Raw genomic sequence first — 21,306 nt, forward strand, 5'->3', positions numbered from 1 at the left:
TAAAAGCAATGATTTTTTTTTCCTGTGTATGAGTGCAGGACTTGCAAGGGCAAGCTGAATTTTTCCCTGCTCTTGTGTTTCCATTGACCTTAAGGGGATGGAGCTCAGCCTTTATTCCATATGAAAGGTCCTAGAGTGGGCAATCAGGTATCTTTATTAATTACTACAGAAGAGAGATGGTTTCCTAAATACTGCAGTGCTGGAGGGGCTGAAGGTCCTGCTGAGCCCACGTAGCATGGGGAGCTCATGCCAAGCAAATGCCAAGTCTGCAGCACAGCCTGTGGGGTAATGCCAGCTTCCCCTGGTGCATTGGACATTACACAAGTGGGTTGGGAAGGTTCTGTTTTACCCAACCCTTTCAAAAATTTGGACAGAAAGCCCATGTATTCACCTCATTCAGGAGGAGCCAAAATCCTGTGTTCCAGGCTCTCAGCTGATGCATATCAATGCAGCTCTTTTCAGACCTGAAGAGACATGCCAGCTTCCAGCTATGGAGGCTAAATTGCTACAAAACCCAAATAATAGTCTACAGCAGAGTGAATAATACAACTACAATTACATTTTCAAGTAAAAGGCCTAACGTGCTATTATGTTATTCAGAACGTCCTCTTACCAAGGGGGTTTGGTGGCAGTTTTTCAGAAAACAGCAGTGTCTGTCCTGTGCTTATCTTGCAGGTTTTTCTCTTCTTTGTTTATACTTACCTGGTTTTGGGTTTTTTTTTTGCCCCATAGGATAATTCTGGACAGGGACACCCTGTTCATATCAAGTGTGACACTGGAGGATCAAGGAGTTTACACGTGTGTGGGTAGCACATCCCTGGACAGTGTCACAGCCCAGACACAGTTAATTGTTCTTGGTAAGAAGATGTTTTCCTGGTGTGCAAACAGCTCTGTGCATTTATTTTTTTTTTTTTTTTTTTATGCCATCACAGCACTTTTGCTTATTTGCTTCTTTTATCCAATTACAGACCCTCAATAACCCCATGGCACAGAGGTGTGATGCACCTCTCCCTTTTTAACCTCATTCATGCTATTCCCAGATCTCCAGGAATGGGGATGCTGATGCAAATATTTCATTTATAGTTAACTTTTGTTACACCTAAGACAAGGCAGCCTTTTATCTCAGTTTGGGAGTCATCCCTGGTGGCTGTAGGAGCTTGTCTGGAAGGTGTAAGGTGGTAAGAATGGTCTTTGGAGTCCTTGGTCAGTCCTTCACCCCACTTTACTAGAGATTTGCACACAAATTACATCCTAGCATATTGCTTGAAGCAGAAAGACATCAGGCCAATCTTCAGTTGTCCAACTCCTCTGAAGATCAGTGGAAGCACCTTAAAAAATTAATTATCTCTGTGAATCTGAGCAAAAGTTATTGGCCCAGAGGCAAAGAGCAAGAACACAGCAGAGAAAAACCTTGACCTATAGATTCTGAAGCTTGACCTTGTGTGAGCATCCTGACAGCCTTCCCTCCTGAAGGACAATTTGGAATTCAGGGGGTGACCCTGTGGAGTGATGTACCCAGGGCCTTCAGCCACTAAGTAAGGTGCTTTTCTGTGGACAGTTTTGCATCATTTTCATTTCATTTAATTTGGCTTCATTTTAAATTTTTATTTATTTCTGATAGTGACCACAAGCTGAACAAAGGTAGTCTGACCTTCAAGGTGTTGTCATAACTTACATGAATTGTATTTTTCAGTAAATAGTAAATTAAGAATATGCTATGCACATTATTTATGGTACTGTGTCCTTTAGTGCTGTATAATTCAAAGTGTTTGCAGACTATTTGTTACATTACTTATGAAAATTTCATGAAGCACTTTATTCCCTTTTAAAAAGGTGATTTGCAGAAGAGGAAAACCAGTCTTGTGCTCTTCCCCCCACATGTTTATTGTCTATAGGAAAGGTCTTGGTGGATTAACAATATCTGTTACTTTCCAAATTAATAATTCAGGCTTCTTTTGCAATGAAAAACTTGTGAGATGGCTAAAGAACTAAGTAAGGCACAGATGAGACATCAGAATATGGGCAATCAAGACCAAAATAAATACTCAGAGTGCTTCTAAGTGTTTGTTCTCTGATTAATGAACAGACAGAGGAGTGAGTATCACTCAGAGGAGTGAGTATAGATTAAGTTACACCATTACCATCTTTAAATTACTATACAGAATTATCAAAAAAATAAACACAAAACCCCAAACATAACCTTTTTAACTTTTTGATGTGACCTGAGATAGACAAGAAAACTCAACATTGTTGTTTCAAAACTTCTGTACAGACACAATTAATTTCTTACACAATGCCAGAGACAGTCTCAGTGGCTGGGGGAGCTTTTTTACTGCCAGAAATTACATTGTCAGCCAAAAATGTGGTTGGAACATTGAGGCAGGAGGAGCTCAGAAGCCTGAAGTTGTGCAATCCTCTTTCCTTGGTCTGTATATTTTTTAGATTTGGAAACCCCAGCTCTTTGTTTGAGGAGGGGGAGTGTGTAGGTGTGGGTTTAGAAGGATGGGGGTGACCCCCAGCCCCTTGCAGTCAGAAATTGCTCTTCAGGCCCTATAGATTGCAGGGACCAACCTACCCCAGTGCAGACTGGAGCCTGACAAAGCTCAGGGCACAGATAGCTCTGCACCTTGCTATCTCACCAGCTCTGACTCCCATACACTGTCTGGACAGCATGAGTCGTGCTGGCAGGTAATTAATTTTCTTGTTTCCTTTTAATACAGATCCCATGGCTGGGATAATGAACCTTATCCCTTGACTCAGGCTCTAAAAGGCCAAGTTCAATACCTGTCAGGGCTGAATCACCTTCCAGCACTCTGGTTTGCACCAGAGTCAACCCAAGTGATGCCAATATAACTTTGTGCTAAGAGCAGTGTCAATATCTATTCATGATTAAATAGATATTAGTGCTGATTTGAAAAGAAAAATCTGTTGCTGCAAGCACAGTAGTGAGAGCTGATGGAAATAAGCTTGAGAAAGGGATATTACATTTATAAAATGGAGTCACCAGAAGTTTCATCCTGCTTTTCTGTAGTAAGAAGGATCTTTAAAAGCAATTCCCCCTTCCCTAATTTTGCACACTATGAAATCAGAAGGTGCTTTCCCACCCCTTTCACTGAACCCCCTGTCCCAGTCCTTTGGAAAATGTCGAGACAGAAATTGCTTGCCCTGCTCCTGACACTTCTTCATTATTTCTCAGATGTTCCTGATCCACCAGAAGACCTCCAGCTCTCAGAGAACCAAAACAGAAGTGTTCGACTCTCCTGGAGAGCTGGGCCCAGTCACAACAGCCCCATTAATGGTATGAGGGTGGCAGTGGCATCATCTCACAGGGCTCAGCACTGTGGCAGGAGAAACAATCCACACTTAATCACTTTTCCTATGACAGTGAATTTGTTCATTTCCATCCTTGTTATTTTTAAGCCTTTAAGACAGGCTCTGCCTTTTTTTTTTTTTTTTTTTTTTTTTTTAATTTTTTCCTTATGTTTTCTTTCTTTTCCTCTCCAGAATCAATTATAGAGTTTGAAGAGAACCGGTGGGAGCCAGGGAGGTGGCAGGAGCTGACCAGAGCCCCAGGGAATGACACCTCTGTCCTTTTGGCCCTGGCCCCATATATCAATTATCAGTTTCGTGTCACATCTGTGAATGCTGTGGGAAGGAGCCAGCCCAGCAAACCCTCCCTGCGCTATGCAACACCTCCAGCTGGTAAACACAACCACCTGCTTTTCACAATATTCTCATTTTTAGGGTTTTCTGGGATTAACACTGCCCTCCTGTGCTTCAGGGGGAGGTGTAAAGGAGTCAGGGTCACTTGCACTGCTTTTCCTGCTCTGTGGCAACCCAGAGATGCTACGGCAAGGAGGCTGTGCAGGGTGTTTCCTCCAGGGTTCCAGTAGCACCCAGATGCCCTGAGCTCTGCTGGATTTGCACCTCGAGCACCCATCACAGCCCTCTGTGGACAAGCAGATGCTGGAGGGGATGTGTGGGGTTTACAGAGAGCCTTCCAGCAGCTCTAAGCTTGTCAAAAATCTCCATTCACAGTGTGACTCTCCAGTCACCATTCTCACTGTGACAGAAGACTTTGTGTCCCTGAAAGTTACTTCAGAGGCCAACTGTTCAACACAGCATTTGCAATGCCTGGCATTTTCCTTGCTTTTTTTTTTTTTTTTTCCCCCCCTTTACTTCAATTTCAGGTCCTCCTTCAGCTTTTTAGTTGTGAGCATCCCACTAATGATGCACCTTCTGTTTACTGTCCCCAGAGGGAGTAAAATCTCTGCCTCCTAATCCCCCTACATCTGGTGCTTTGAAATCCAAAAGTCACAGTTTCATGTGAGCTGGTGCCTTCAACCAGCAAGGGCACTTAGGAAGCAAAACTGCATAAGCAATGTGGTTGGGTCACAGCAGCTTTGCTGATCCAAGTAATTAATCTCAGGAATGCTTTTTGTTTACTTGTCATTGACTCTCAGGAATGTTGAAATCAGAAAGATTTTTGCTTCCTCTTTTTGCATGCAAATAGTAAGTCTGAATAAAACCCAGCCTGTGCAAACTAACCTGATTGCTTGTGTGCTTTCAGCTCCAGACAAGAATCCAGAAAACATCCGAGTTGAAGCTTCTGAACCAAATGAAATGGTGATGAAATGGGAGGTAAGACAAAGGTGTCCATCAGCACTACAATTCAGAGGCAGATATTCCTCCCAGTTTCTAAAGCAGTGTGGGATTTACCAGGAAGTTTTAATACAAATAGACTAAAAAAACCCAACAAAAGCAAACAGATCTTTTGACTTCTCTTTCCCCTACCTTTCTTTTTAAGGAAATATCTGCAAATTGTGTAGGTAGGACCCGTGATGCTCCTGAAGTCAAAGCTAAAGTTGTGATTGACTTAAATGTGTTCTGGATTTCCTCCCATTCTGATTCAAAAGTCAATTTTTTTTTTGCATCTAACTTTGCATGTTATTAAGAGACAAAAGTCTTGTAAAGCAAAGTGAGACTCCAACAGTGTCCTCTCTTCTTCTGTACATCTGGTGTAGCAGAAAGCCCTTAAAATCACCTCTGCAGGAGGAGCATCCATGCCCAGGGAGGGAATGCTTTATGCCCAGCTTCTGCCCTCCCAGCCTGGAGGCTTAAAAATTATGCAGATAACTTGGCCAGGAGAACATGAGCTTGAATTTTTGCACCACAAATTAAAGGAGTGTAGATAAAGCTGCTGACTGTGTGTGTCAAAGGAATTGTGTAAAAGTCTTCAGGATGGTTTCCAGTCTCCAATTTCCCTGGCTTCTAAGCTTGTGGCTTCTGTGCCAACAGTTTAGAGAGATGTATGTCCCTTCATTTAACACACATTTCAACAACTGGGGAATAAGTGTATTTTTTGTGTGTCTGGAATGAAACATAATTTACATGAGATTTACTCCTCAATCTGCTGCTCACAGCAAAGAACCAGAACTGTTTCCCCAGTGTGAATTCATGGGTTAGGCTGTAATGACACCAAAAGGAGATGGCCCTTTTGATCTGGCACCTTGGATCTGGATGAGGATTTTTGCTGGCCAGGATCAGGGGAGATATTCCTGCTTCTTGGAAAAGAACCAGGGAGCAACAGGCACCGGGATGGCTGGGAGATGCTGCTCTGAGCACAGCTTCCTTGAGCAGGGAATGAGCTCCCCCTCGCTGGGAAACCTGGAATCCACTGCTCAGAGAGTGCAAAAGTAGAAGCAGTGACTGAGACTGAAAGGAGAGAATGGGCTGGAGAGGCTTTGTTAAATCTTATTGAATCATTTAAATGCTGTAAACAGGATCTTTATTCATTTAGGGGCTTTCCTGTGTGGTTTTCAGAGGAAATGCTGGGCACCAAACATGCTGTTTCTGGCAGACAAAGGCTGTGAAATGATGTTAATCTGCCTACTTTGGATTAGGAGACCAGATGAGCATTAGTGACTGGCTTTTCAGCCAAGGATTTACAGCATTAAGGGAGATCAAAATAAGAGTCAAGCAGTGCTGCAATTTAGCTCAGAAAGAGAAGTTATTTTTTGAATAGGAATATACTTCTTCAGCTTCTCTTGCAAATCCCCTTCCCCACAAGCTTTGCCATGGAGGTGATTCTCCCAGCAGTGCCTGTTTAGCTGTTCAGTCTACAGGCTCCATGTCCACAGTTATCCTTATACCCTCAGAATAGAAAAATGGGAATTTTTGCAGATCCCCCAGACCTAAGTCCCCCTCTTCATGAGGACCATTGATGGGACACTGCTTTCTGCTGTCACTTGCAAACCAAAGCCTTTTCTTTACAGACCTCTGTGTGCAGCTTGGATACATATCAGTTACTATATATTTGATATGTGCAATATGTAATTTAAATATTATTAAAAGTAGGCTGCATGGTGGGAAATACCCACAGCTGTTGCAGTGGACTGAAAAAAACAAACCAGTATTTTTTGGTTGTGCAGATGACCAGGAAACTTGATTAAGTCAAGAAGAACATTTTTTTGAGAAATAAACTCAATTGGAGAATGTCTCATGACTATTCATTGCTGATAGCTGATATTTAATTAATTAATGTTAATTAGATGGGACCCATTCTGTGATTAATTCTTCAGCTGGCTGGTAAAGAAGAGTAGCACAGCAGTGGCACATTAAATGTCCAGGATAATTTCAAGCATTTGGTGCATATTTAGGACAAATCTAAATTTTAATGACCCAGCTTGCTGCTCTACATAAAGTTCTAAGGTAAAACACAGATTTTTTGATTTAATAAAAGGCCCACACAGCCTTATGCCAAAACATACATTTTGGTTGTGCTAGAAGACAACCAGTTGCCCATCACATGAGAAAACAAAGAAAATCTGTGGCAAAACCAAAACTGATGTATGATGTGTGCAGGATTTTATCTGCTAGCAATTAGTTAGGTTTTAAACCAACTCTTTCTCTGCCTTTCACTCACCCTTCACCTGAAGCCAGGACAGTTTTCTTCCAACCATCTTCAAGTGACCACGACGGCGAAAAGTTGAAATGCGATTTTTTTTTCCTTTTCCCTCCTGACATTACAACACACTCTGCAAAATTATTCCCCCTTCCCTTTCTCAGCTGCTGTTTCATGATTACTGCAACAAAAGCAGACAGGATTCTTTTAACTTCTTCTGCAGCCACTGAAACCCGTGGAGAGGAACGGGCCGGGGCTGGAGTACAAAGTCAGCTGGAGGCAGCGGGGGGTGGAGGCAGACTGGAACGAAGAGGTGGTGAAGAAACATTCCCTGACCCTGAGGAACACCCCCACCTTCGTGCCTTATGAGATCAAAGTCCAAGCAGTAAATAATTTAGGCTCTGCTCCTGAACCAAATGTTACTGTTGGGTATTCGGGAGAGGATGGTGAGTAGGGGAAAGTTGGGTGTAAAGAATCTCTTGCAATGCAAAGCGGTGGGGTTTGGAGTGATGGATTTGGCAGCCCAGGGGCAAACCTGCAGTGGTGGGTTAGGCAGCCCAGGGGCAAAACTGCTTAAATTCCAGTCCTTAGTGTGAGGGGCTCCATGAGGCACAGATATGACTGCTCTGGGTGGCAGCTCACTGGGGTTTGAGGGGTTTTTTTGGGAAAGGTCACTCGTGCTTTCATTAATCTCAGTCGTTGGTTAATCTGGAAACTTGTTTGAAGGCCAGAGTCTGTAAGAAGTCTATGAAGTGGAGCAGTCTTTGTGTTGTACTTGATGGGAAAAAAAGTCTTCAGCCTGTCTGGAGCCTGATTCAACAGTTTAGCACTATCAGAAGTTGAGTATCTGGCAGTTATTTACAAAAACTGAGGTGCTGGCATTGTAAGTGACTTTAGAGATGGTGCCCTGCTCCCCTGTGTGCTGGGTGTTACCTTGCCCACTCAGTCCTAGAAGAACAGGTCTTCTTCTCCAGCCTGGATTTCCATCCCATGGCTTTCCATGACTCCCAGGTGGCCTGGCCCCCTCTCAGCCCTCCCTGTTGCTCTGGAGAAGTAATCTTCTGCCATGAGGTTTGCTTGGCAACTACTCCTGCTCCATGATCCCTCCCTGGCTCTTCTCAGTCCCTGCCCACCTCTAATTTTGGACTCTGTCTGGCCCACATGGCATCATCCTGGCCAGATCAGAGAGGATTTCTCCCTTTGCCACCTATTTTTTCCAAATGGGTGCCCTGGGCTGACATCCCCACAAGCACTGGTGATGCCCTCTCTGTGCTCTTGCTCTCTGAGCTCCAGCTTCATGGTGGGTTTTAATACTCATATTCCACCAGGAGAGGTGAACATGTGAGAGGATGGCCCTGCTGAAAGAATTAATGCTGATGCCACACAGGGTGCAACAGCCCTGCTATGTTCTTGGGACTCTGGATTATGTCACTGCTGAGGCCACCCCAACATCTCTGAACAACTTGTCCCCTTTGCTGTTTACTGCAAATTTGGGAGACTGGGAATGCATCCAGCTCCACTAAAGAAATGCCAAGCCTCACTGTAGGAAGCCACCTAGTTAAGCCCCAACACCACCAAAAGGAAAGGATTTTTCTAGGAATTAAGGATTTAAATCAGCCAGGGAATAAACAGCATGGTGGGCAGCTAGCCTGGGGATCCCAGCTTCCCTCATCCTGCATCCAAGTGCTTATTATTGCATTTGCAGATGCTTAGCAGCAGAGGCTGGGAGCTGGTGGCAAGGAAGGGCCAGCAAATGGCCCATGTTTAAACTCTGCAATTAATTTGTTTAGTTAAAATCAGGCAGTTTTTATCCCATGCAGAATCAGAAGTTGTTTTTGTAAAAATGAAATAAACTGACAGTCTGAATGGCCTCTGGAAAGTCTACAGGGTATTAATCCAGCTAAGACAAGCATGTGTTTTGTTGGTTTTGTTGCTATTAAGATGACCAGAGAGCCACATCCTTGACTTAACTCACCAAGTCCTTCATTTAACCCCCTCAAGACCATGATTTAACCCCCATATCCCATAGGATATGGCTCTGTGGGAGCTGTAGTGTAGGTCCTGCTGCTCCCACCCCTACAATTTAGCAGTTATCAGTGGAAAATCTTCCTTGCAATTCTATTCAATGAATCAAGGCCATTCTTTTCTTGTTTTCAGGCTCTATAATAGCTCTCTGTGTTGTGTAGTGATTAAAATCCTACTGCTTAATGAGCTTAGTTGTAAAATGAAATAGATTATAAGAAAAAACAAAGCACATCTTTATGATTGCCTTCTTGAGTGCTGTGTTAATAATTTTTTTTTATTCTTCTCCCTGCTGTCAGCATTACTTGAAACAGGAAATCAGAAATTTTGGTGTAGAAGTTCATACACCCCATTGCACCTGTATCCCAGCCCTCAGCACAAAGCACCAAAATGGCAAAATAATGTTTATTGGCCCATTTTAACCATTGGATGCAGGTGGAATGGGCTTTCTTCTTGCCTGCAGGGACTGCCACAGCTTGAGCTGGAAAGCCAAGCCCTGTAGCTGTCAGCAGTGTGAAATCAGCTCTGGCAAACATCTTAAAATGCAGCACTTTGCACTTTTGTGTTTCCAGTTCCAGATGCTGCTCCTTCCGGAGTCTCAGTGGAGGTTGTGAACAGCACCTTGGTCAAAGTCTTCTGGTTTGGAATACCAAGGGACAGAGTCCGTGGACATTTAAGAGGCTATAAGGTTACCAATTTCTCTTTAAATAATTGTATACAGTTGAATAAGCTATTAAATTAATCCTATATCAAGGATAGATTGCATTTTCTTGCTCCTGGGAAGGTGAGAGAAATCGATATCGTGTTCAGCCCCATACAACATAATTTGTTATAGAAATGCCAATCTCAATGCAGGTCAGTTGGTGGAAAACAAAAAGCATGCTGGATGGAAAAAGGCATCACCCAGAGAAACACTTCCTAACGTTTGTAGGAGACAGGAACTATGGGATGATCCCTGGTCTGGAGCCCTTCAGTGAATTCTCCTTAACAGTTTTGGCTTACAACGGCAAAGGAGATGGCCCAGAAAGCTCCCCTGTTGTGTTTGAAACCCCTGAAGGAGGTAAGACAAAATGGGAATATGGGATGGAGGGGCATAAACAGAAGCTGTCCAAATCACATGGCAAGTTTATTTCCTTATTTAAGTGATTGTAAGGTCTCCAATATTCATAAACCCCTTCATGAGAAAGGGGGAGCTGTAGGTGCTGAGCTAAACTAGAACTGGATTTAACAAGGATGTGTAGAGGCAGAGCTGTTCAGTCTTCTCTGAAAACTCATCCCTGTCTCTTCCAGTCCCTGAACAACCACGTTTTCTGAGGATCCTGAACTTTGACAAGGACTCTGTCACCCTGCTGTGGGGACTTCCCAAGAAAGCAAATGGCCACCTCACTGGCTACGTTTTGCAATACCAGATGAGTACGTGTTCATTTCACTTTATTTAGAATTTGAGCATTAATATAGTTAAGAAAAAAAATAAGTAAAAAACAGGTTTATATGTGCAATTATTTAGAAGAATATCTGATGAGGAGGGCAGTTTCTGAAATTAGCATCAGAATGGGTATTTTTGGGCTGCAAGGCACACAGAGCCTCTAGAGGGCAGGCCAAGGACACCTTCCCCTGAAAAAGTTTTCCATGGAAGCTCACATTGCTGCCATGCCTTAGTCCACATTTATTCATAATTCAGTTATTCCATAGTTGCAGATTATACCTAAGGCAGTAATTAAGCAGACCCATAAACTGTAGGTGCATTTTACTGAGGGGAAGCCTACTAACACAAAATGGTTTGTAAAGAGAACACTTGGTGACATTTGTTCAATGTTCACAGATGTCACTGAGCATCTCCTGCCTGTGCAGTGCCCCAGCAGAAATGCAGACACCTCTGCCCTGACTCATGCTGGTTGGCTTCAACATTGATAGTTGGACTTGATGATCTAGAGGTCCTTTCCAAACATTAATTATTTTATCTTGTTGAGTAGCCACATTTGAGACCCAACTAAACACCAGGGTGGTTCTTTCTTTCTTGCCTCTGAAGGAGCTGAGTAGCTGGGATGAGACTCTGAGCAGATAACCTCAGGCAATGTCCAGGATTGGTTCCAGACTGCCACACCAGCAGCTGTGAGGTGTGGTGAAAATTCAGGGCATTTTATATGTTCATCAAGAGTCAAACTGCATGGGGATGTGTGCTACCTAAAAAAAAAAAAAAGGGAAAAATGTACTATTTACTTATCTCTGCTGATAATAGGACTGCCCTTTATCAAGCTGGGTCTGAAGGCTGGATTTTCACTTTGGTTTGGATAACTATGGGCAGAGAGTGGATCCATTCAGGCAGTTTGGGAGACAGAATTCCTCCTCCAGCTTCCAGCAGTGCCAAGACAGAGGAAACAAAGCGGAGCAGCCATCCCTTAACTTGCTTGCAAAGGTTTGCAGGTGTTTGGAAGCCAAGCAAGAAGCAATTCATATGGAGATGGTCACTGTTACCTCCCTCTCAGTGTTTGTTTGTAGAACCAGAAGGCTTTTTCAGAACAGGAATGTCTCACCCAGTAGTTGGGAGATTGACACAGGGGGGATAAATCCCATTTCAGTGCTCGGCAGGAAGGGAGCTGCTGCAGAGTGTGGCAAGATGCCCCTTGCCAGAGCTTTCATGCCACTTTTCCTGGCTGTAGCCTTCAGGGATCTGATCTCTGCCTTCTTTTTCTTGCAGTCAATGAAACCCATGAGGTTGGCCCTCTGACTGACATCAGCCTCACCAACCACTCCACGCTCAGCTGGAGGCTCTCGGGGCTCAGCTCCAGCACCAAGTACAAGTTCTATGTCAAGGCTTGTACAGTCAAAGGCTGTGGGAAGGCTCTCACTGAAGAAGGACTGACAATGGCTCAAGGGAGTAAGTGAACAGGCAATGTGTTTTTAGGCAGAGAAGCTCTAATGATCATGGAAAAATCTATTGAGAATATTCCAGGCTCCTTTGTAATGAGAGGAAATAAATTTGTCTCTCCTTCCACTGGAATAATCAATGAACTTTCTGATGTGGCCATGTGGCTCTTTAGGAAAGTAGAGATTAAGTCTTGCATTTTGCTGTACCACTTCTCTCTTCTTTTCTCTTTAAGCCCTGCTAGAATAAGGGAATTGCATTTAGTCATCAACAGAAAATTGAAGATCTAAGTAATCTGTTCTCAGTAATATTATTAAAAAACACAATTCTGACCTTGTGGGGTAGATGAGGGGCTGTCAGCAACATTAGGGGCAGGTATTTGCCATGGAAAATCCAGATCAGCAGCAAGCTGACTGCAGTACATTTGAACTATGATTTTGTTATTATTTTATCAGAGGCTGGAGGTATTTGTGTGCTACTTACCCTATCCTAAAGCACTGATGTTCAGTAATTTAAAGGAAAATCACAGGCACTGTGTGATAGGTCATCTTTCTCATTCAGATGAAATGAAATAAAATGTACTGTGCTCAGCAAGTCTTGAAAACTCTACAGTACCAAGGAACCAGCCCTTGCTATTAATCAGAACCCATTGCTGTGCACTTACCATGGGGAAGGAGAGGGAGAATGTGATAAGAGCCCTGGCTTCATCATTTTTAGCCATGATAACACTCTGGAACATAGTTGATATCAAAGAGAAAAATGGTTCTTGTTGCACACCATTCTGTTGGACTTCTGAGTTGCAGAATCTTTTCAGTTACTGGTAAAACAAGTAAAAAGTATTTGAAACTCATCTTTTCCCAGTTCAGGATCAAAGCATGAACTATAATCTATTTTCTTGAGTAGTAAAACCCCTTCCCCACTGACCTGTAGCCCCCAGGCTCCCTGTAGTGTACAGGTACTCAAGTGATAGTAACTAGATATCTGTCAGCATGGTTTAAAAATCATTCTTCATTAATGAAATTAAAAGCTTTTGTGGGTTTTTTTTTTTTCTTTTTCCTTTTCCAGGCTAAAAATACACAATTTCATCTACTTTCTTACCTTTTCTGGCCTTCATTGGGCAGCAAAAATACTCTGTTTTTTGGGCCACTTGAATGTCTGTGACTTAGAATAACCTTGCCAGATTTTATGATACACATCCCTGCCTGATATGCTTAAAAGGAGAGTCCAGGTCTGTGATTAATGTGTGTTCCTTGGTCCTCAAGCCACCCTAAATTAGAACACTGCATCTCTCACTGAAATGTCATTAAGAGTTTTGTGTTGTTATTTGCTAGATAAATTGTTTGGACATTTTTCAACTAAGCATGATACACTGAAAAAAAAAAACAAATCACTCTTTTCAGGGACCTTCTTGGGGTTTTAAGCTCTGGTATGTGAAACAAGGTGATTGCTCAAAATTAAAACAATCTCTCATTTTGAAAAAAGAGAATGATTTTGAAAGCCAAAGTTTATCATTTAAAATGACCCACATAAATGACAGATCTAAAATGTGCCCTCTGAAATGAAACTCCCTGACAGAGCACTCCAAGTTTCTCTGGGATTTGATTCACTGTTTCTATATCCACTGTGTTCTGCTTTTAGTAATAAAAACATAAAGCTCTCATGTTCATTTTGAGCCTTTGAACTTTGAACAGCTTCCACTGCTGCCACAGAGCCTTTGCAGGCTCTGCCAAGGGGAGGTCAGGATTTTGGGATGCATTCAGCCAGGGAATGGAGACACTGAGCTGGAAGCTATGGCTGAGTTCATATTTTTCACTTGGATCTGCATCTCTGCTGTTGCTTTCATTTCTTTGCAATTCTCCTTGCAAAGAAAAGGTTCTTCCTGCAGTCTGGAATCAGAAAGGAAACTCAGCCTCTTTTTTTTTTTTTTTTTTCTTTCTTAATATGTACATATGTGAGTATGTGTTAGCATTAAAAAAAAGTGTAGGAAAAAATTGTGCTCTAAATGATAATTTCCCAGCCTGTAATTGATGTGCAGCTCATCTGATAATGAGTTTGCAGTGGTGTGAATAACTAAATTTAGTAAAAAAAACCCAGTTCCTCTCAGTTAAATATCTGTAACTCCCTGGATAGAAAAGTGTGTGGATCCAACCCTTTGTCTGCAACTGCAGCTTCTTCCTCTGGGAATCCAGCATTCAGGTTTTTGCCAGGAACACATTCTTTTGGGTTAGTACCACTTGACCAAAAAGTCAAGGAGTAAATACTGCTGGGAAAAGCCCAGTTGGGGCTCATCTCTCTCTTTCTCCTTTCTGTGGAGCAGGGGCACATCCTGCATCCTCAGGGGAGCCCTGGGCTGAGCAGCACCACTTCCTGCAGAGGAGTCTCTGTCTGTAGAACTGCTTATCAAAGGAAAACCACACTTTAACATTTGTCTCTTAGATTAAACACAAACCCACTGGAATTAGTGAGAAATAGCAGGAGGTGATAATAAAATCTTTCTTTTATAGCATCCTTGGTGCAGGACTCGGCCACAGTGGTGTAGGCAGCAAGTACAAAGTCAAGGAAATAAAAGGTCTCTTTCTTATGAAATAACTTAAACCCAGCCAAAATTGCTCAGATATGAGAAGCTGATACGTGGCCAGAGATCTTCATCAGTAGTTAATAAAATGCTGCCAATGATCCCAAAGAACCTGGGCAAAAGGATGTTTGCATTGTACTGCAAAATAAATAATAGTTTAATTTTTGTGGCTTCATCTTGGTATCATTCCACAAAGGAAGGTATTCTGGCTTTAGGTATGAGTTTATCTCTTTAACTTTTGATTTCCAAGCAAATGACCTACAAGCCAATTAATTTTCCCCTTGAAAATGTCAATCCCTCAGTGGTCATTAGCCCTCAGAAATATAACACAAAATAATAACGTTCTTACAGAAGTGAAAAAAATTAATTTAATATAGCAGCCCTCCTTTAACATAAAGCTGCTTTTCATCTAGCCACCAGTGTTTCTTGAGGATTACTAAACACATATTACATGATGAGACTGATTACTTTATGTCCAGAAATTCAAGCCTTAATGAAAAATTCATCCAGAGGAAGCTGTCCAACTGTAGTTTGATTTTAAAGGGAAGCTGGATAATGGGAGTTCAGTACTTTCATTACATTTCAATGGCAATTGGCACTTAAATCCCACAGGGGTTTTGAAAATCTTTGCCAGAAGGCACCAACCTTCCTGACACACCATAAGATGAGGAGAGAAACCATTTGTAACAAAACATAAGGGTTTTGTTCTCTATTGCCACCAGCACAGTGAAAAAGGAAAAATACAGAAAAAGGAAAAATACAGAAAAAGGAAAAATACAGAAAAAGGAAAAATACAGATGGCCTTAGCCACCTGGAACCACTGGTATCATTACCAGCAACCCCTAGAATATGCCCTGTGTGCTCACAATCAAAAGGATCTGATTCAATCTTGGAGAAAAGTTTGGTTTTCTGGCATTTCTACCACTCTGCTGCCTCCTCTCCAGCCAGGGCACTTGGAGCCCATCAAACCTTGGTGCTGATGCCAGGGTAGGGAACCCTCCTGCCAGCCTGGGTGCTGCACACAGCCTGGAGGGGAAAAAGAATTTGGAGAAGGAAAAATAAGCATCTTAAATATAATATACTAAAGATATCAGTCTTGGAGTACTTCCTATTAGCTGTTAGGTTTTGCTATTATTTTTTTTTTCTCTTGTGTCAGCCTGCCCCAGGGTGGTCAGCACAGAGCTAAAGCAGCAAGAGATGAACAAGCCATGCCCTGTCTTCTTCTCCCATCTCAGATTTCTCCTACAAATGGCATTCAGTACCAACTCACCTATAAATTCTTCTCAATAGGCTACACACAGCAGGTTTACTCATCTCTATAGTTTAAAATATCCCTAATATTGCTTGAATTCCCTCCTGCACTAAAGAAGCCCAGAAGATGAAGGAGGCTGGTGCTGCATATTTATACACTTCTAATAGCCAGGCAGTAGGGGAAAATTAATGAAAGTTCAGCTTCCCATTTCTTGCAGCAGATGTATTTAGATAGGTATGGTTATAAATTAAGATGTTGCCCACAATTAGTGTTCAGCTATTAGACTGCCAGCTCTTTCAAATAAGTAAGTTTTATAACAGATGTGCTAACTTTTGGAGAACTAGCACACTTGTAAGTCTTTGGGGGCAGTTTATATTGTTTTTTTTCCTTTATACCATAAGCTTCTATAAAAAATGTGTGTTCTCTTGTTCTCATAAATCTCAAAGCCCAGTAGGAATATTGTAAAATTGCAGTTCAGTGTTTAATGTTCATGCAGGTCCCATGGTATGGCTGATAAATAGTGGGGGGAAGATGAGAAGTGCTGGTGATATGCCTTTATTACTAATGTTTCTTCTCCCTTATTGTAGATTAAATCCCTAACCCAGCTGCTTTCAATTTTCTGGAGCTAATTTCTGCAGCTCACTGACCTTTCAGTATGTTGAGCATTGCTTTATCTGTATATCTTTGCTTTTCTTTTGCAGGATGCTACACTGCTTTTTCTAGCCCAGAACCAAACACTGCCCCAGTTAGTGATGTTTTCTCCTCTCTGGGTGCTCTCTTGAGTGTGTAACACAGAGCAGAAAAAATTGTGTGGAAGTCACAGGAATCCCATCCCTGCCCTGGGGCTGAGCAGGAACCTGGCAGAAAAATGGGTTCTTTTCCAGCCATATCCATTCCTCCTTTTTGTTTCTGTTCCAAAAGAAGAGGCTGGGATGAGCTGGGAGTTACTAGGTGGTAGATATGGACTGGTTAAGTTGGTTTAAGAAGATGCACACCTGAACCACAATCTGTGAGCTACTGCTGAGCCTCAGGATGAAGCATTTTGCTTTTTAGGAATAAAGCAGAAATGCTTCCTATGGAGAGCTGTGCTGTGTGGCTGTCATGTCCTGCAGAAGTGTTTTATGGTATTTAATGATCATGGGGCTGAAGGTTCACAACAATTCCTTTTACTTTCTGGATGATGTTGCCACTAAATAGGTTTTTCTGATGTCTTGATTTTAGAGCACAGAATTATAACATTCCTGTGGTATCCTCTTGTTTCCTTTGCAGACTGTTTAGAATTTATAACTGTTCCACATACTTCATTTAGCCAAAATTTACTGATAGATGGATTAATTTATGCTAATCAGCTGTGCTTCAGTACCAGCAGCATTTCAGCTGTTGGTGTCCCAGTGGTCTACTAATTTAACTGCTTATTGTAATACATGTAGTTTGCTTGGAAAACTTCTCTTGAACTGCTGCTTTGATGGTGCCTGGATTTGTGTTAATCTTTTTCCTTTTTATCCTTCAGCTGTCAGCTAAGCCTTAATCTCTGCAAGCTTCTTGCTTTGCTTGTTTACTAGTGGAAGTATTAATGAGCATTATTTTACTGCCAGTGCTAATTGGTCAAGTAGTTTTCAAATCAAACCTTGTGCTCAGGCCTTAGTCTGGATGAGTTTGGATAAAGCAGGCAGATCAGGCAACTGAACACACATCAAGTGTTGGCTTTATGAACTGCAGCCTCCTAAATGCTGCTCCTGCAGTGGAGAGCAGGAAAAACCCTCCCTTCCAACCCTTGGTTGAACAACAACATCCCCCATGACAACCCAAAATGCTGGATTTGCTTCTAAGAACGAGCAGGGACTGCTACCCTCTGTTGGTGTCCTTTATTCTGTATATTTGGATATCCACAGATGCTTTTTTTAAACACATTTATTTAATACCCTGCAACCTTACTGCAGGCAGAACCAACAGTAACTGTTTTGCAAGTAAAAGGACTCTAAACCTAAGGCTCCTGGAATTTCCTTTTTCCCTCTCCATCAAAATTAAACTCACCAGAAGCATTTAAATGCCTGATTATCCACTTAAAAGCAAATTTCAGCTCTACCTAAAGCCACGCTTTGTGGAATTTTAAAGGACATGGAAAATCACCATCAGGGGAGACCCAAGTACAAATCCCAGTGATCGTTTTTTCCGTGGAACATGGAAGACTCAGTTTCCAGATAACAAGCTGTCTGTGCTTCCCTGCTGAGCTCTGTTTAATGGGAGAAGCATCAGCCCCCAGATTATCCATACAATGGATATATTTACATTTCAAGTTTTCAAGTTGTAATTTTTTAAGCCCACGTTGGTTAAAGCAGCTCCATAATCCCCCATCAATATTAACTTTCATCCTGGGAAATGTACAAAACCCTTCATAAACATCAGGATTACTTCACTCTGCTGTTTATTTTATCTGCTGGGATATTAAAATTGAACGGGGGGAATTTATTTAAAATTTTTTTTTTTTTTTTTTTTTCACTTTCCTGCCTGCTTTTGAAAATCTGATGGGAAATGAAAAAAATCCTGACGTGTCTTATTTGTGTGCTGCTTCCTTTCTGTGTAACTGTGCATTTCACTGGCCTTTTGTTCAATGAATGCCATTAATCAATATGACTTGAATATGTACATTCCATAGGTAAAGGGAACGGGAAGATTTCAGAAGCAGTAAAGCCCACCCAAAAGTTTCACCCCGTTGAGGCACTTGAGCCTGGAACTGAATACACAGTTCGTCTAGTGACTAAGAATTGGGTTGATAACAATAGCATTTTTGAAGATGTAATTGAGACCAGGGGGAGAGGTGAGACACAAAAACCCCTTTGAGGTGATAAAAGATTTCTCCTGCATGTAACTAAACACTGAGGTGACATCTTAGGGTGTGCAGTGAAAGTGTCCCCACAGCCTAGTTCTGTCCTGTGATTTTTATTTTTTTTTTTAAGTTGACCCTTGCAGGGAGCACAAACGTGGCCACTGCTCTTGGCTGAGCTTTGTGCCAGGAGCCTGGCACCATGACCAAACCTTTGCCAAACACTTTGCCCCCCTCTGTGGTTTTTGAAAGGGTAGTGCTGTGATTTAATCCATGTTTAGAGTGCCAATCCAGTGGTCTGCATGCATCAGGTGCACTTTTAACTCAATTTCTTGCACAAAACTGCTTTTGCATGATGAGAGGCTTAACAAATCTCTGTGCAGCTTTGCTGTTTGGCATTAATCCTTTGAGTCAACTGCTGTCTCAGAATTACCTTTCCAAAATGTCTGTTTTGTGGCTGGTAGACTGCACATCCCCCTTAAGCCTAAAAATGTCACTCTCTGGACATATTTCTGCCTTGCAATTCTTTAAGTTGAACGCAATAAGTGGCGATAGCCTGATTCAATTAAGATCTGGTGAAGAAAATGTTATATATTCATGTTCAAGTGGGGTGATGCCCTCTTCCTCTGATTAATGTTCTTCTTTTTTGACTCCTCTTTCTGTTTCACAAAGCCTACGCTGGCATTTATGATGGAATTTCCACCCAGGGGTGGTTTATTGGACTGATGTGTGCCATTGCTCTGCTCACCCTGCTGCTGCTCACTGTCTGCTTTGTCAGAAGAAATAAAGGAGGGAAATATTCAGGTAAATGGATTTATTGTCCTTTCTCTGTGTTCACTTGTTAATAACAAGCATCCTTCAGACTTTTTATCTCTGGAGGCTGCAAAGCCACGAGCAGAAGCATCCAATTAGGATTTGCAGCTTTTGATAAATCTGTGCAGAGTGGAGTGTAATGAATATAAGTGAAACTGTGCTCTCTGGGTGAGATAGTGCTGTGAGCTGGTTAGAGATCATGCTAAGGCTTTGGTAGTGCTTGTTGAACCTTCCAGTGTTGAGTCCAGCTGTAGAGTCCATGTCCTTCACAAGCTGCACCTCTGAGCCCCACTGGCAGGACTTCCAGGTAGCTCCTACTTGAGGTCCTGTCACACAACTAGATCTATCACACAACTGGGATATTTTGCTAAAATATCTTCAAAGCAATCAATAAGGATTTAAGCAGAAATATTTAAGCATAAATCTGGTTGCTCAGTGAGGTGGGAGATGCCCCATCCCTACAAACATTCCAGGTTAGGTTGGACAGGGCTTGGAGCAACCTGATCTAGTTGAAGATGTCCCAACCAAGGGGGCTGGACTAGGTGGCCCTTGAAGGTCCCTTCCAACCCAAACCCTTCTGTGATTCTAGAAACACTTTCTTGCTTGCTTAAAAAAGTAGAGAATGGCCCCAGCCCCTTGATGGAAAAATGCTGGTGGTGTCCAGGCAGACAACCCTGGGAGCTGCTGCCCTCCAGGTTGGGCTGTAGGGGATGCCAGGTGATTTTCCCATTGCACCTGCAAAAAAAAAAAAAAAAATCCACAGCAGAACACAGATCTGTGCTTTATTTTATTTGTACAGTGAAAGAAAAAGAAGATTTGCATCCAGATCCTGAAGCTCAATCAATAAAAGATGAAATCTTTGGGGAATATAGGTAAATAGGAACTGCTTTTGCAAGCGTTTGTGTTTGTTGGGGTTTGGTTTGTTTCCAGATGTCATCTTTATTTAGGACATTTTTATGGCATGCAATTAATGCTATTTTTCATTTTCAAAGCAAACCTCAGAGGAGTGGAAAATAGTGGGAATATAAAGGTATACCCAGTGGACTTCAATCCATCCAAGCTGGGATATGACTAAATGTTGATGCATCACTGATTATTTCTCACTTGTTTGGTTTTTTTTCTTTTTTTTTTTTTTTGGCATTGTATGAATAATGTAAATATATATGCTAATTTGGGTGCCTACTGTAATGCCCACTGAAATCAATACAGAAACTTTTATGCCTTCATAATGTGGGTTTCTGGAACCCAATCAGGCCCAAATGGTGTAATATGGGGAATTTCCCTGTTGTGGAAGAAAAAAATCTGAAAAAAAGTCTGAAATGCAGTAAGAGATGGCAAAGAACCCACCAACCCTCACTACAGGAAGTTCTGTAGGAGAGCTGAAATAATTACATTGGCTACTTTAAATTAACCAAAGTTTATCATATTATATAACTATGATATGGAGAAAAGCAAAATTGAAATATGTTGAAATCCCACTTGTATATTCTACATTATTTGTACTGGACTAGTTTTTTGTTTTGTTTCTTTTTTTTCTGCATAATTTCATCTTTATTTAATTTTTAATGCTTTCTAATGGGACAAATATTTAGAAAGGTAAGAAAGTCCTGAGGTTAATAACTTCAACCCCTTCCCTTTCCCCCAAATTCCAAACTTGTCTTTTTTTATTAACAGAAATTCCATGTGCAAAACAGTAACAAATAATTCTGCTATGTTCCTAATTGATTCTCTGCTGAAGGGGTCAAGTCCAGGTGTGTTTCTCTCCTTCTTCAGATGACATTACCAAAGCTTTGACACTGAATTGGCATTAGCAAGGACCATAATTCTGATTATCTTCCTAGTTCAGAGGCTTAATTTGGTGGTTTTTTTTTTAATAATCCTTAAATCTATGTCCCCAATCCCCCAAACATCCTTTCAGTCAGGCTGCTTTGGTTCTTCCCTGGTGCTGTTATGAGGAATGGATTATTAATTATGTGGATATTTCTTTTTTTTTCCTCAATTTTGGTGGTGAGTCTCTCCTTCATGAAATTGCCATGGAAGATGAGCAGCC

General features: G+C 41.8%; 1 protein-coding gene across 11 annotated transcripts in view; it reads left to right on the forward strand.

Annotated features, from left to right (window-relative positions):
- Positions 1-21,306, forward strand: part of CHL1 (cell adhesion molecule L1 like) — a 124,196-nt gene that overhangs the window by 97,413 nt on the left and 5,477 nt on the right. For 9 of the 11 annotated variants that reach the window (XM_071756341.1, XM_071756335.1, XM_071756338.1 and 6 more), the window contains 12 exons: positions 733-857; positions 3,197-3,298; positions 3,505-3,702; positions 4,571-4,641; positions 7,128-7,350; positions 9,499-9,614; positions 9,782-9,986; positions 10,217-10,339; positions 11,625-11,804; positions 18,276-18,437; positions 19,116-19,247; positions 20,056-20,128. In XM_071756341.1, coding sequence (XP_071612442.1) covers positions 733-857; positions 3,197-3,298; positions 3,505-3,702; positions 4,571-4,641; positions 7,128-7,350; positions 9,499-9,614; positions 9,782-9,986; positions 10,217-10,339; positions 11,625-11,804; positions 18,276-18,437; positions 19,116-19,247; positions 20,056-20,128 — 1,710 coding nt within the window. The remainder of the gene's footprint in view (positions 1-732; positions 858-3,196; positions 3,299-3,504; positions 3,703-4,570; positions 4,642-7,127; positions 7,351-9,498; positions 9,615-9,781; positions 9,987-10,216; positions 10,340-11,624; positions 11,805-18,275; positions 18,438-19,115; positions 19,248-20,055; positions 20,129-21,306) is intronic. The other 2 variants (XM_071756344.1, XM_071756345.1) reach the window with 2 other exon arrangements.

The sequence above is a fragment of the Heliangelus exortis genome, chromosome 12 (assembly GCF_036169615.1).
Source record: "Heliangelus exortis chromosome 12, bHelExo1.hap1, whole genome shotgun sequence".
NCBI classification, from domain to species: Eukaryota; Metazoa; Chordata; class Aves; order Apodiformes; family Trochilidae; genus Heliangelus; species Heliangelus exortis.